Raw genomic sequence first — 13,977 nt, forward strand, 5'->3', positions numbered from 1 at the left:
GGCTACATCTGGCTCCTGATAGGGATGGTGGCAGGAAGGAGAGGATGAGAAGAAAAGAGGGTATGGAGAGCACGACGATTTTATGGATGGATAAATGCTGTTTAAGAGCATGCTGCGTCCCAGTTTGGACTCGTGTTCGTGGAGTTTTCCAGTTTGTGGTGGCTCTCAAGTTCTGAAAATAAAGATCTGTTGAACACTGTAGTTGAAAAATCTGGGTCAAATATGGCTCATGAATAAAGTGGCTTGATTAAGGTTGAATTAAGGTTGATATCAGGAAACAGTTATGGTCCATCATAGGGCCAGAGTAGGGCCAGCTATGGTTATATGATTTGGCTGAGATATGGGCCTTATGGGGCCCAGAGTGTGGATACCAGATGTGGACCACTAAAGGACATTAATCCATTGAGGTATGTGGGCCAAATGCAAGTGGGTTGTATGGCCCATCACTGGGCCACACCAATTTTGCTATCTGGGCTGTAACTGTTCTTGTGCAGAAATTCTTAGTTTAGACAAACCAATTGTTACAGCAGCTGTCCGGATGGCTAGCCTCAGATGATTGAAGGTGAAGATGCTGGATTTCGAGGTCCTAGGCTGGTGAGGTTCAGGATGATCTGCAATCTTCAGCATGCCAGTTGTATGCTGCCTCAAAATGTTTTACATTTTTTTATGCTACATATTAAAACTGCACATTTTACAGTGGCCTTTTATTGTGGAGAGACCAAGGCACACCCAGGCAATCATCATGCTGTCTAATCAGCAACTTGATATCCCACACCCATGAGATGGATGCACACTAAACCGCGATTTCAACAGATCTGTGAACAATATTTTAGGGAAACAGAACTGATGTCTACAGAGAAAATTGAGTTCAACTTTTGAAAAGTGGGAGCAAAAGGTGTTGTGTGGAGCAGATTAGGCAAATCAGCGTGCAAATTGTGATACAATCATGGCATTTGGTAGGAGCATTCCTTATAGGTCGCTTTAGAAAAAAAAAAAAAAGTGCTAGCCACGATTTTTTTTTTTTTTTTTAATTTTTCAAGATGGCCACCAAAGGGTATCTTCTGCATGGTTTTGTTCAAAAGTGCTATTGCGTTGAAGAAAAAAATCACAATGGCGGCTATTTTTCAAGCTGGCCTCTGTTATGTGCTTTTTTTTTTTTTTTTTTAGTTATATGAAATTTGGCTGGAGTGTTCCTATTGGGTAATGTTTTCAGAAATAGGATTTGGTTATAACCTATGGCTTGTCTGCTGGTGTGTCCTCTGTTGTTGACTTGGCAGTGTCAGACCACTACTGTGTCTATTTTAACATCGCCAGTTTTAACCATCTAGCAGTCCCGGTCAGAACAGTGAAGAAACGCTACCTATCTTCTGAGGTGGCTGCAAATTTTATCGAGATCTTAAAAAACACTCCTGCTGACATTTTACCTGCACCCTGTGATCTTATTGTTGACAATTTTAACCTACATCTTAAATCATCATTAAATTCAGTAGCTCCACTTTTAATTAAAACAACAAAAACAAAGACTGTACCCCCGTGGAGAAACAATGCTATCAAAATATCAAAGAGAAAATGCAGGAGTGCAGAGAGGAGGTGGAGAAAAAGTAAACTTACAGTACACTATGAAATTTTATGGGAACAACTGAAATCCTACAATAAAACAGTAAAACTGGCAAGATCTTCCTATTTCTCAAACCTCATTACAGTCAATAAAAACAACCCCAGGGTTCTCTTCTCCACCTTTGAACTTTTAACTAGTTCTGATTTTAATAAATCCCCACAGAGACCAACAGATGCTCTCTGTGAGGACTTTGCAGACCACTTCAGAAGTAAAATCGATGACATAAGATCCAGTCTTTTAGCCCGTCAAAACACAAGTTTTAATAAACCCGGACAATCATATTTACATGAGGAAACACTGGAAAGTTTTGCCCTGGTTGATGCAAGGACACTTGTTCGAGTTTTCTCCCAGGTAAACCCAACAACCTGCCTTTTGGATCCAATTCCCACATTTCTTTTTAAGACATTTTATGGATTTTTTGAAGAACAAATTTTAAATATAGTCAATTGCTCTCTTCAGACAGGCGTCTTCCCCGCTGCCTTTAAAACGGCGGTGGTGAAGACCCTTCTGAAGAAGAGCGGTTCTGACCCGAGCGTTTTTAATAACTACAGACCCGTATCCAACTTACCGTTTTTAAGTAAGATTTTAGAAAAACTGGTTTTCATCCAGTTGAATCATTTTTTAAATACAAATAATATTTTGGAGAAATATCAATCTGGTTTTAGGATGAACCACAGTACGGAGACTGCTCTTTTAAGGATCTTAAATGATATTAGGTGCACTGCAGACGTGAGAAAACTCACAGTCTTGGTGCTACTGGATCTAAGCGCTGCTTTTGATACAGTAGATCACCAAATTTTATTAAATAGACTTAAAAATCGAGTGGGCATCTCTGGTACTGTTTTTGACTGGTTTTATTCCTATCTCACAGACCGATATTTCTTTGTAAGTATGGATACTTGTTCCTCTAAAACTCATGAAATTAAATGTGGGGTTCCTCAAGGTTCGATTTTAGGCCCCCTACTTTTTAATCTTTATATGCTTCCCCTCGGGGATGTCATCAGGGGACACGGCATCAGCTTTCACAGCTATGCTGATGACACGCAGCTGTATATTGCCGTGTCTCCTGATGACACAGGACCCATTGATACCCTTTTAAATTGCATTTTAGATATCAAGTCATGGATGGCAGATAATTTCCTACAGCTCAATCAGGACAAGACTGAGGTTTTAGTTATCGGTCCCGAAGGTCAGAGAGAGAAGCTTTTACCAAAACTACACATTTTTAATCCCTCACACTGTGTGAAGAACCTTGGTGTCATTTTTAACTCTGAGCTCAGTTTTATTCCTCATATTAAAAATGTAACCAAGATTGGTTTTTATCACCTTAAGAATATCGCCAGAGTCCGCCCGTTTCTCTCTCAGGCTAACACGGAAGTGCTGATGCATGCCTTTATTTCCTGTTGTTTAGATTACTGTAATGCCCTGCTCTCTGGCCTCCCGAAAAAGAGCATTTCACCACTGCAACTACTGCAGAATTCAGCCGCTCGGGTGCTGACGAGAACCAGAGGGCGGGAGCACATTACGACAGTTTTGAAATTGCTGCATTGGCTCCCTGTGTGTTTCAGGATCGATTTTAAAGTACTTTTATTAGTTTATAAATGTGTTAATGGTCTTGGGCCATCTTATTTATCTGATTTGCTTTTATCATACCAGCCCTCGCGGATCCTGAGGTCCTCTGGCGCCGGCCTTTTATTTATTCCAAGGGTGAGGACCAAAATGCATGGCGAGGCTGCATTCAGCCATTTTGGTCCTCACCTTTGGAATAGCCTGCCAGAGGATGTCAGGTCTGCAGAGACTGTTGATATTTTTAAGAGGAAGCTCAAGACACACCTTTTTAGTTTGGCTTTCAACAACTTTTAAATAATTTATCTTTTCTTTTGATTGAAGATAATTCTATGTTTTGCTTTGAATGTTTTAAAGCACTTTGAGTTGCATTTTTATGTATGAAAAGTGCTATATAAATAAAATGTGATTGATTGATTGATGTGATGTAAAAACATGAAAATGATCGATGTGAAAATTATCATTTAAGAACGTGAACACTATTATGTAAAAATAATAGTTATCCTGTGAAAACGTGATAATTATGTGAAAATGTATGTAAAAAGGTGAAAATTATATAAAAATGTGATACTTATCATGTAAAAACATGAAATGTACATTTTAGCTCAAATGTGAAAAAGTTTGCCTCAAAGAGAATTCCCCCACTTCTGTTGTGACCTTGGTCCCATCCTGCAGCAGGATGCAGAGGGTGGTGCTTTCGAATGCAATGGCACTAAACATAGACTTGCTGAGCTTTTTGTAGCCGTGGAGCATTCTGTCCCCTTCCAGCTTATCCATGAGAAATGATGCTACCTCCAGCGGGTCTGACTGATTTTTCCTCCTGTGCAGTCGCATACACTTTAAATTCCATTCTGAGAGTACACACACTTATTACAGCACCATCCACTGTTCTTAATTGTAAGATCTCGGTCTCAACCAAAGCATGAAATAGAACTTAATCAAATCGTTTAAATGAGCCATGTTATCCATTCTGTGTTGTTTCACGTTTTTACATAATTTTCATGTTTTTACATGATAAATTTCCCATTTTTACATAACTTCATGTTTTTACACAGTAATTTTCATGTTTTTACATACGTTTCATGTGCATTTTTTTTTGTTTTTTCCTGGTGTGGCAGCAATATGCTGTACACTAAATAAAAACTTTTTTGAAATTAATGAATTAAAAAAAAATCTGGATATTAATTGTATTTCAGCATTAGTAAAGTCATTTCAATCAAAGTACTTTTACATACTGGTATATTAACCATAACCAAATCCATGGTAACTACCAATGGTGTAAATGTAAGGCAGCTATGACAAAACCTTACATTGTGTGGTTGTCGTATAATTTTGCTAAGCACTATGATTGTCTATTTGACGACAAAACTTTAAGATACTGTATATTATTCAGCAGCACAACTAACCTGACTGATGGTGCTCATGGCCCTCATGTAGCTTTCATTGCGTGAGCGGTATTGGGGTGAGGACAGCAACGATTTGGGATCGAGAAGGGTTTTGGGGTCCAGGGTGTCCAGGCTTCTATTGATTGAAACCTCACTCACCGCACGCAGGTAGCTGTGGCTCCTGATATGTAGCTTGGGGGAATGTTCTGATGAAATCCTATGGAAGAGACAACATTAGAGTCGAGTTCGGTCCTCACAGAACAAATTTAAATGCTTTGGAAAACATAACACACATACTTACAATAACAATAGTATTATTTGAAAGACATTATGACCAAATTTGTTTTAACAATTGCGTTATTTACAACTTATTTGAAACAAATATAAAATGAGTTTTGAGTGATACTCTTGAGTTACAGTACAAGATGATTGTTGAAGCGGTGTTATGGAGTGGTGAAAAAGTGCATTCCAAGACACAGAGAGCTGCAGTGCTGTCTTTTGAGCAAGTCTTTTATTTTCCCAACTCACAAGAATACAAGCACCATCTCTCTTCCACACTGTGCTCCATAATAACATATGTGTGAAGGCCTTCGCCTCCACACAATCAAAATGGAAAATATATTTTCATGGAAGAGGCCTCTATCAAAAAAAAAATCTAATAAAAAAAATACTGGGACAAATTTAACAGATTTCAAATAAGAGCTATTTTGGAAACCTGGCTAGATAATAAGAAAGAAACTGAAATGGGATTAGATGGATCGGACTATTTACAAAGAATACTCAAAACATAAAAACTTTGGGGTTGCTACATGTGCAAAAAGCTTTGATATTCAGTAAAATTGATTATATGGCAAACACAAAAGACAATGTAATATGCATTTTAACTATATATATATATATATATATATATATATATATATATATATATAGGGATAATTGGCTTGTGGCGGCCAAGCATTCATAGTGACGTCACTTTTTGATCCTTCGATGTCGGCTCTTCCTATCATTGTGAAGCAGAATTCACCAAGCGTTGGATTGTTCACCCACTAATAGGGAACGTGAGCTGGGTTTAGACCGTCGTGAGACAGGATAGTTTTACCCTACTGATGATAGGGTAAGGTAGGGTAATGTCAGGTTGCCTCACCTGACATATTGTGATGAAATTTGGGGAAATGTACATAAAACACATATAGATGCTATTATTAAATTACAAAAAATGCTATTAGAATAATTAACAATGTTCACAATGAATCATCTAATAAATTATTCATAGGATCTGTTATTTTAAAATTCATGGATATTGTGTATCTGAAGACATTGGAAAATCCCTTTCCGTGTCATAAATAAAAGCCTAAAGAGGTTTATTCATGTTTGAAATATGTATAAGTAAGGACCAACATAAAATATAGATGTGTTTCAGTTTTGGGGGTGAAATTGCGGAATGGACTTGATGATGCATTGAAGCTGTGTTGTTCTTTGTTGAGGTTTAAGAAAAAATTAAAATGTAAAATAATTTATGTGCATAGGGCCATTGATGAAGTGTGAAATTAGAAATTAAAATGTGAGTGTATAGTATTTATTTATTTTGTTCTATTGAAATTCTAGGTGATTCATGGGACAGTATAGGATAGGCAATAATAAGCCTGGTGCTTCAGCCTATTCCTTTTTTTGGTTGTCAATTGATATTTGAAATGATTTGTGTATTTTTCTTTTCTGTATTATGCGTACAACCGAAATAAACCATTCATTTTATATATATATATATATATATATATATATATATAGATAGATAGATAGATAGATAGATAGATAGATAGATAGATAGATAGATAGATAGATAGATAGATAGATAGATAGATAGATAGATAGAGAGAGAGACAGAGAGAGAGAGAGAGAGAGAGAGAGAGAGCTGTTAAAGTTAAAGCATTAACTATGGAGATTAATTTAAATTTCATAACGCACTAAAAAAAATTTACTCTGTTAACTCAGTTTGATTTACTTCCTGTAGTAGCTGACCTCTGCGCACTGTGCAGCCAAACTTAGAGGAGAGTCACTGCAGCAAAGATGGACTTTTACGTAGTTTTACTTTAAAAAAGTTCTTTGACGGCTCATTGGAGAAATCCAAAATAATTTGCACACTTTACAAAGCCAAATTCAAATACCACATTAGTTGTATGTCTTTGGTGTATCGTTCAACTGTTGTATTTTACAGGCAAAGAATCGTATTCAAGGATCTAAGAAAGCTATTAGAACAGTCTTTGAATCTAAATATACTTTTATTTCTTCAATTCCAAGATTTTACTCAAGTAAATAACGGTTCCAAGCTTCGTAAAAAAATTACCAAATTTTCATAGATTTAGGTGAAGCGTGCAACCAGGCCACTTTTTATAAATTGTCTAGGGGGCGGTAGCGAGCCATCCTTTAAAGATTGTACGATTGAATAATTAATTATTCATTAATATACCAAGCCTTCTATGTGTGCAAAATTTCATGTGTTTTGGTGCATGTTTACATTCTCAAAATCAGCATTGTGTTATTGGCAAACTGGGCGTTACCATGGCAACAGCTTTTTACGAAAAATCTCAAACTTCGTGTTTTAACATAATGAAGACCTAAACACTCTTTCGAGCAAATATGAGGGAGATCTAGCTAACCTACCACGAGAAAAACATGAAACAATAAAACATGTACTTCATTTAGCCAGTAGGTGGCGCTCCCACTACGATGAAAAGTTAGTTCGTAGATGTCTTCAGGTGTAGACTCTCATCAAATGTGTGAAATTTGGACAAAATATTATCAGGTGGATCACAATACAGCTGCTTTAAAGTCAATGTGATGCCGAATTGTAAAGTAAATTCAAAATGGCGGACTTCCTGTTAGGGTAAGCACATGTCGACCTAGGTGAAAAGTACAACTGGGGCTGAATTTTTAAAAATTTCTAGGGGGCGCTAGCAAGCCATTTCCTCCAAATCGTACAAAAAAAAAAAATATATATATATATATATATATATTGATGATTTCGCCAGGCTTGATGTATGTGCAAAGTTTCGTGAGATTCCGAGCATGTTCAGACACTCAAAATGAGCACTGTTTTTTTTTAGAACTGTGTGTTGCCATGGCAACAGCTTTTCACAAAAAATCACAAATTTCGTATTTTAATATTACGAAGTCCTAAACACTCTTCCGAGCAAAGATAAGGTGGACCCAGTTAACCTGCTAGGATAAAAAAATCAAAGCCACTAGGTGGCGCTACCACTACGATGAAAAATAAGTTCGTATATGTCTTCAGCCCTTGGCTATCATCAAGTATGAAACATTTCGAGAAATTTGGATAATCTGAGTCAAGTTAAAAGTGTATTTATTGATTATTGTGAATAATCAGACTGTGCGGCACCGTCAAGGCCACGCCCTTCGCTGAAAACTCACAATATTTGTCGGCGTCGAGCAAGATCAACGTCTTGAGGCTTTTTTGTCAAATTTTTAGTCGGATTCGTTTAATGGGCTCCGTGCAGTAAACAGAAATGTAAAAAATTAATTTAAAAAAATCACCACTAGGTGGCGCTATAAGTATTGTGGAATATTAGCATGTAGATGTCTTCAGGTCGCTTCTCTTTACGTACAGGTGAAGTTTGGGATTTTTTGGAGCATGTACAGGGGAGTTATTATGTTTTTTCTCCTGTATGGCGAAGGAAAAAAATTATGCCAAATGTGATGCCCCGCCCCGTCATATAGTTTAACAAAAATTTTAAAAAATGTTCCCAGTTGTTGCCCCAGGTCTTAAGATGATACATCCGAAGTTTGAAGTCAATTGGAATAATCCTCTGGGACATGGGTGCAAATATATGCACCCTGTAAACATGGGAAAATGGTCCAAAATTGGACATTCAAAAATTCATAGCTCACTTCCTGTACACTTTAGACTATGGCTGTAATTGACTTTTTTGTACGTCTCAGGGTGCTACATGTGCCTGCCAATCTTTGTAGGCCTATGTCAAACGGGCTGGAATCGATTTTTTTTTCTACTCTAGGTGGCGCTACAGAGCCATTTCGTTTGCGTCGTTTACGGCGACTTTAAAATATCAAATTTTTCGCCAGGCCCGATGAGACTGCAAAGTTTGGTGAGTTTTCGTGCATGTTTAGGGGTTCAAAAATGCGATCATTTGGTCAGAAAAATAACAAATAATAATAATAATAATTTCTACAAAAACAATAGGTTACTTGCAGCTTCGCTGCTCGGGAACTAATAATAATAATAACAATAATAATAATAATTTCTACAAAAACAATAGGGACCTCGCAGCGGTCGCTGCTCGGGCCCTAATAATTTCTACAAAAACAATAGGGTCCTTGCAGCTTTTGCTGCTCGGGCCGTAATAATAATAATTTTTACAAAAACAAAAACAGCGGTCGCTGCTCGGGCCCTAATTATTGCTAACTATATTAAAACTCTTTTTCTAATGAATACAGTAACTTTAAAGTCTTTATGAAATTATTTACACTTTTTAGGCATTGAAATCTTTGAATGTTCAACAGCATATTGTAACGAATTGGGTTATGTGTGTTGTGGTCGGATTTGTGTTTTGCTGAGTTGTGATGTGTGTTTCCGAGGTTCACAAATGCATCACACGGCTAGTGAGAGGAGCGGCGGGGAACGAAGAGAGCTGTTGAACTTTGTTTTTGGCTAAAAAGACTGCTTGCTTCCTCGTCTAAGAAACATTCAAAGTCGGATGATGTCATTTGAAGTGCGTTATTATGTTAGACGCGCTACCTGCAACGTAGCCGTTGATCTCATGTGGCAATGTTGGCACATAACTTTGGGATTTATCCACATACCTTTCCCCATCGGTGATTTTAACATTATAGCTAGAATGTTCCCAAACAGGAGACCGCAGTATACGGGGGACCTTCGAGCTCTGGCTTGTTTGCGTATCCCATAATAATGCCATTTATCCATGCATATACGTATATAATATATAAACATATAGAAAAAGCAAGTAACATAAGACGCATCCATAGAACAACAGGATCGTGTTTTGAAATACTCCACGAAAAATTTGCAACCATGTTTAGTAACTCAAATAACAAAAAAGTGAGAATAATCTGTGGGGACTTTAACATAGACTTGTTGAACCCACATGTTCATCAAACAATTTTGATTTTATTCATACAATGTATAGCAACTGTCGTTTTCCTGAAATTACTTGAATGGTCTACTGATAAGACCACATTCAGTGATAAGGTATTCACAAATAAAACTGAATATAAAATTGTAAAATGATATACTAAGTGATTTTCTCATTTTTGCAATCCCACAACATTATTTGGGGAAAAAAAAACAGACTCACATAGCAGTATTTATAAGAATGAGGACAAAAAATGTCCTCAAGATGGACCTCTAGAAAAACAGAACTAGAATGAAGTTTATGCTAACAAAGATGCAAATCAAGCATTCTTGTCAATTATAACTACAATGTACGACACACATTGCCCATTGAAAAAGTCACCAGAACATGTCAGTGTTCACATAGACGATGGGCCACAAGGGGAATTGAGGATGCATGATAAAAGAAAAATTCTCCCAACTAAAAGGTTTATAACATTAAGGACAAAAGATGCTGCAATTAAATATAGTACACAAAATGAAGTAATAAATGTCTCATCGGTGCCTCCTTGCTCTCGTGCCATGTGGTCCGCCATCCGTTTCTGTTGAGGAGAGGGATTGGCACTTCACAGTATGTTGTGTTTGAGCAGTGGTTGCATAAGTCATTTCATTCAGTTTTAGGGAACTTTATTATATTTCACAAAATATTGTGTGGAAACCCCAAGTTAGGCTGCCTAGTGGTCAAAGCTCAGATTGAGAATGGAGACTTTAAATGCAACTCATTCCTTCCTTGTGACTATGATCTACTTACGTTGTGTAAGATTAGTTGTTTGTTGGTTAATTTTCTTTGGTAGAAACTACAATTTTCTATTTTTTTACACGTTCCAAGTCAGTACCCATTAAAGTTTGTTGAAGGAGCAGTTACAAGAATTTGGGAGGAAACCGGAGCACCCGGAGGAAACCCACGCAGGCACGGGGAGAACATGCAAACTCCACACAGGGAGGACGGGGCCGGGATGGAACCCACGACCTCTGAACTGTGAGGCGGACTAGCTAACCAGTCGACCACCGTGCTGCCCCCATTATTTTCAGTGATTCTGAAATCTAAAAATACAACAAAAAAAAAACAATTTCAACTAATTTCATTCGTGCCATGTTGCGTGTTTGGAAAATACAAAATATGAGTGAGTTTGGAACAAGGGCAAATGACTAGATGTGGGCAAATGGCTGAGGCTTGGTTATGTGGCTATGTAATGTGTCATGACGTGAGCCTGTGGGGACATGAGGGACACGTTCATTCATCCTTTCGTGCTAGTAGCAAACCAGCCATACTGCATTAGCCATTCCCAGACTTCATAGGAGGGACTGGTTATGTAGTTTTGTGAGATACAAGCACATTATCTTCATACAGATGGTTGCTACTGCTTGTCAGCTTTCAGTATTTTCTGAACAAAATGCAAGTATAGTTGTGTTTAGTATAATGGCAGAGTTTTAAAAATGTGTGTGAATCTCTAAATCTTTATAGCAGCTTTTTTTTTTGTTTTAACCATCCCTCCATCAATCCATTTTCTGTGTCTAACTAAAGAGCTTTACACAGCCTCACTTCCACTTATTTGTAAACTTGGGCCTTGTGTACACGTAGCCTGACTTTTTTAAAACCCGTTGCCGTTCGGGTGGGCCGATGGCGTTGTGTCCGTTGGACATTCACTACATACTGAACAACTTCAAAGCATTCCTGGGCATATCGTATATGGTTATAAAACTGAGTTCCCGAAAATTCGAATGATACCAAACATTATAAGATACAAACATATCTGGAAACTCGACGAGCATTTAAGTAAAAACAATCGCGAACACACAAAAAATATGGAACTCGCCATTTCATCCTCAAATGTCCGACACAATTTCATAATCCATCATCAATGCTCGTATTATGTCCACAATGGTCCAGTAAAAGTATTCCAGTAATATAGTTAGTCCACAACACGTTATTAGCTGCTGCAACAGGTTGCTATCAGATACATATACATATTACATATGTACATATTTTCCATCGTAGATTGAGTTTGCTTCGACGGATTTAGGAACACGAGATTTCAAAACATAGGCTGGACCTTATGTTTCATTGATTGCTTACTTGATCCAATAAACGAATGTTTCCCATGTCAGGAGTTCAACAATAGCCAATGAACATATTACATGCATAAATAGTACCACCCCTGCATATGGACGATTCGATTCGTCAGTTATGTTTGCAGTCACAACCAAACTTGCCAACCAACCAAGCTGATGATTGATGCATTCAACGGCCAATGAAATCCTTTAAAAAAAAAAAAAACATGGAAATTATTTTGAACAAAAAAAAAAACTTAACTTGCGTAACACACACTTTCAAAGCCGCCGGCAGCGACGTCAAGCCCTGCGCCAGAGCGCACGTCATATCGCATCACCTTGGACTTTTTTGCGTTTTTTAAAATCTGGATGTAGGATATGATAGTGCCACGTCTTACTTTTCATTAGCACTCATGATTGTTGAAGCATTCCACAATAGCGGCCTCTTCCCCTACGTATGTGAACACGGTTGCAGTGGGATCACCCAAATGGCACACTTTTGGTTCACCTGGACATCCCCTTAGTAAAACTTGTGTAAAATGCTCATTTTCTATCGTATTATCGTCGAATTTGAAATGGAATTGGAGGAGCCTTTGAGCTGTAATCCTGTAGTGTTATTTAGTCCACCACTCTAATACAAAATTTTCCAGGCATATTTTTGGAAAAGAAAAAAATAGGCGGACATAAAATCCGCCTTCTTTTATGTATTCAAACTTCCATAATTCAGTGCCAGTAGCACTTAAAAGGATTCTGACAGTTGAGGAGAAAAATTCAAAGTGTTATCTTCAAAAAGAGACCAAAACTATGCTGATATTCCGAATGGTTCAAGTACAGCTTCAGTTTTACTTTGGGTGCACCTTTTTAGGCGTTCAGGTAAAAATACCATGAAAATTGCAACCGAATATGCCCCCTCCGCCTATGCAGGAATACACTTCCAAAAAACGCATCTACACCAAACCATGGATGTGCGTTTTCAAACGCATTTACAAGCATGCCAAACCTCTAGATGGCAGTAGTTAGCCAAATACTGTCCTTTCTGAAGGAACTTCCATCCGGGGAACGTACTTTGGACATACCAGAGTTATCTGGTGGTCAAGAGCCGTCTTCAACGGGACGCAGTAGTTGGTTGCGAACAAATAAGAAAGCAAAAAGCACCTGAAGAATGGCTATAACTAACGCAGTTTGGCGGGCATCCATGTTGTCTCTCTTGAAAACACAAGTCGCATAAGTAATGTCAGAGCATTTTTGTAGCATAGTGATGACGTAAATCTCCGGTTTCAACTGTCCACAGCCAAACGCGGGTCCGGAGATATCCGGAAACCTCCACTGTGACCGGAGTTTTCGGTTTTCAATGAAAAAACTCCAGGGGCGTGTGGATGACAAGGCAAACCACAGGCTAATATCCGCCGTTTGAACTGTAAAGTACAGCTGGAGCACACTGGTGGCTGCCTGCTGCTGTTTTAATTCCTAAAATGCCAAAAGGTTTTACTTTAAAGTTTAAAAGGGCTTATCTTAACCAGAATCCTGCTCTGCATTGTGGCTAAGGACGGAATCCAGTCCAAATTGGTCACACTAATACTAAATTGTAAATGGCCTTTTCACTTGCTTTTCTACCTTAGGTACTCAAAGAACTTTACACTGTTTCCTCATTCACCTATTGATGACGGAGAACCCACAACCTACTGTCTCTCTTGTTCCTGTGTATAAATCTATCCATGATCCGTCAGACCATACGTGAGCTTTCTCTTGCTCTGTCTCTTTGTTCTTCTCCAAACGCCGCACTTCCGCATACAAGCACTTCCTGTATTAGAAAGACCAGTGTTCCTTGCAGTTGTGCATGCGCAGTGTGTCTCGATCATGTCTGCGCGCCAGCTGTATCTTTGGCTTTTTCACCCTCCTCTCCTTCTTCTCCATCCAACTGTCAACAGTAATGCTAAGTACAGCATTTTCTGTTTTTATTTTAATGTATTTTAGTGTTTTTATACCAAGCATTTTGATGTAAATTTCGACTTTAACGGTAAAATCGGACATACGCGGGAATTCAGGTTACATCGCCAGTGTAGTAATGGAACTCGTTTGTAAATTGAGGATTTCCTGTATTGTGATGTTAGCAAAAAAAGTCAACCTCGTGAAAGTTATTTTAGAAATGAGCAAGGTGTGACTTATTTTCAATATTCATGCATTGTCTTTGATGG

The 13,977-nt window shown here is 38.0% G+C and overlaps 1 protein-coding gene across 9 annotated transcripts in view; it reads right to left on the bottom strand.

The window, feature by feature from the left end:
* The window catches only part of LOC147140354 (disks large-associated protein 1-like), a 208,298-nt gene that overhangs the window by 60,098 nt on the left and 134,223 nt on the right, over nucleotides 1-13,977 (bottom strand). For all 9 annotated transcript variants that reach the window (XR_015088275.1, XM_086042260.1, XM_086042257.1 and 6 more), the window contains one exon: nucleotides 4,591-4,786. Coding sequence is in view for 8 of the 9 variants with exons in the window: in XM_086042260.1 (XP_085898386.1) it covers nucleotides 4,591-4,786 (196 nt within the window). In the remaining variant the exon portion in view is untranslated. The remainder of the gene's footprint in view (nucleotides 1-4,590; nucleotides 4,787-13,977) is intronic.

This window comes from Filicampus tigris, chromosome 10, assembly GCF_054856515.1.
Source record: "Filicampus tigris isolate MCC_2025a chromosome 10, RoL_Ftig_1.0, whole genome shotgun sequence".
Classification (NCBI taxonomy): domain Eukaryota; kingdom Metazoa; phylum Chordata; class Actinopteri; order Syngnathiformes; family Syngnathidae; genus Filicampus; species Filicampus tigris.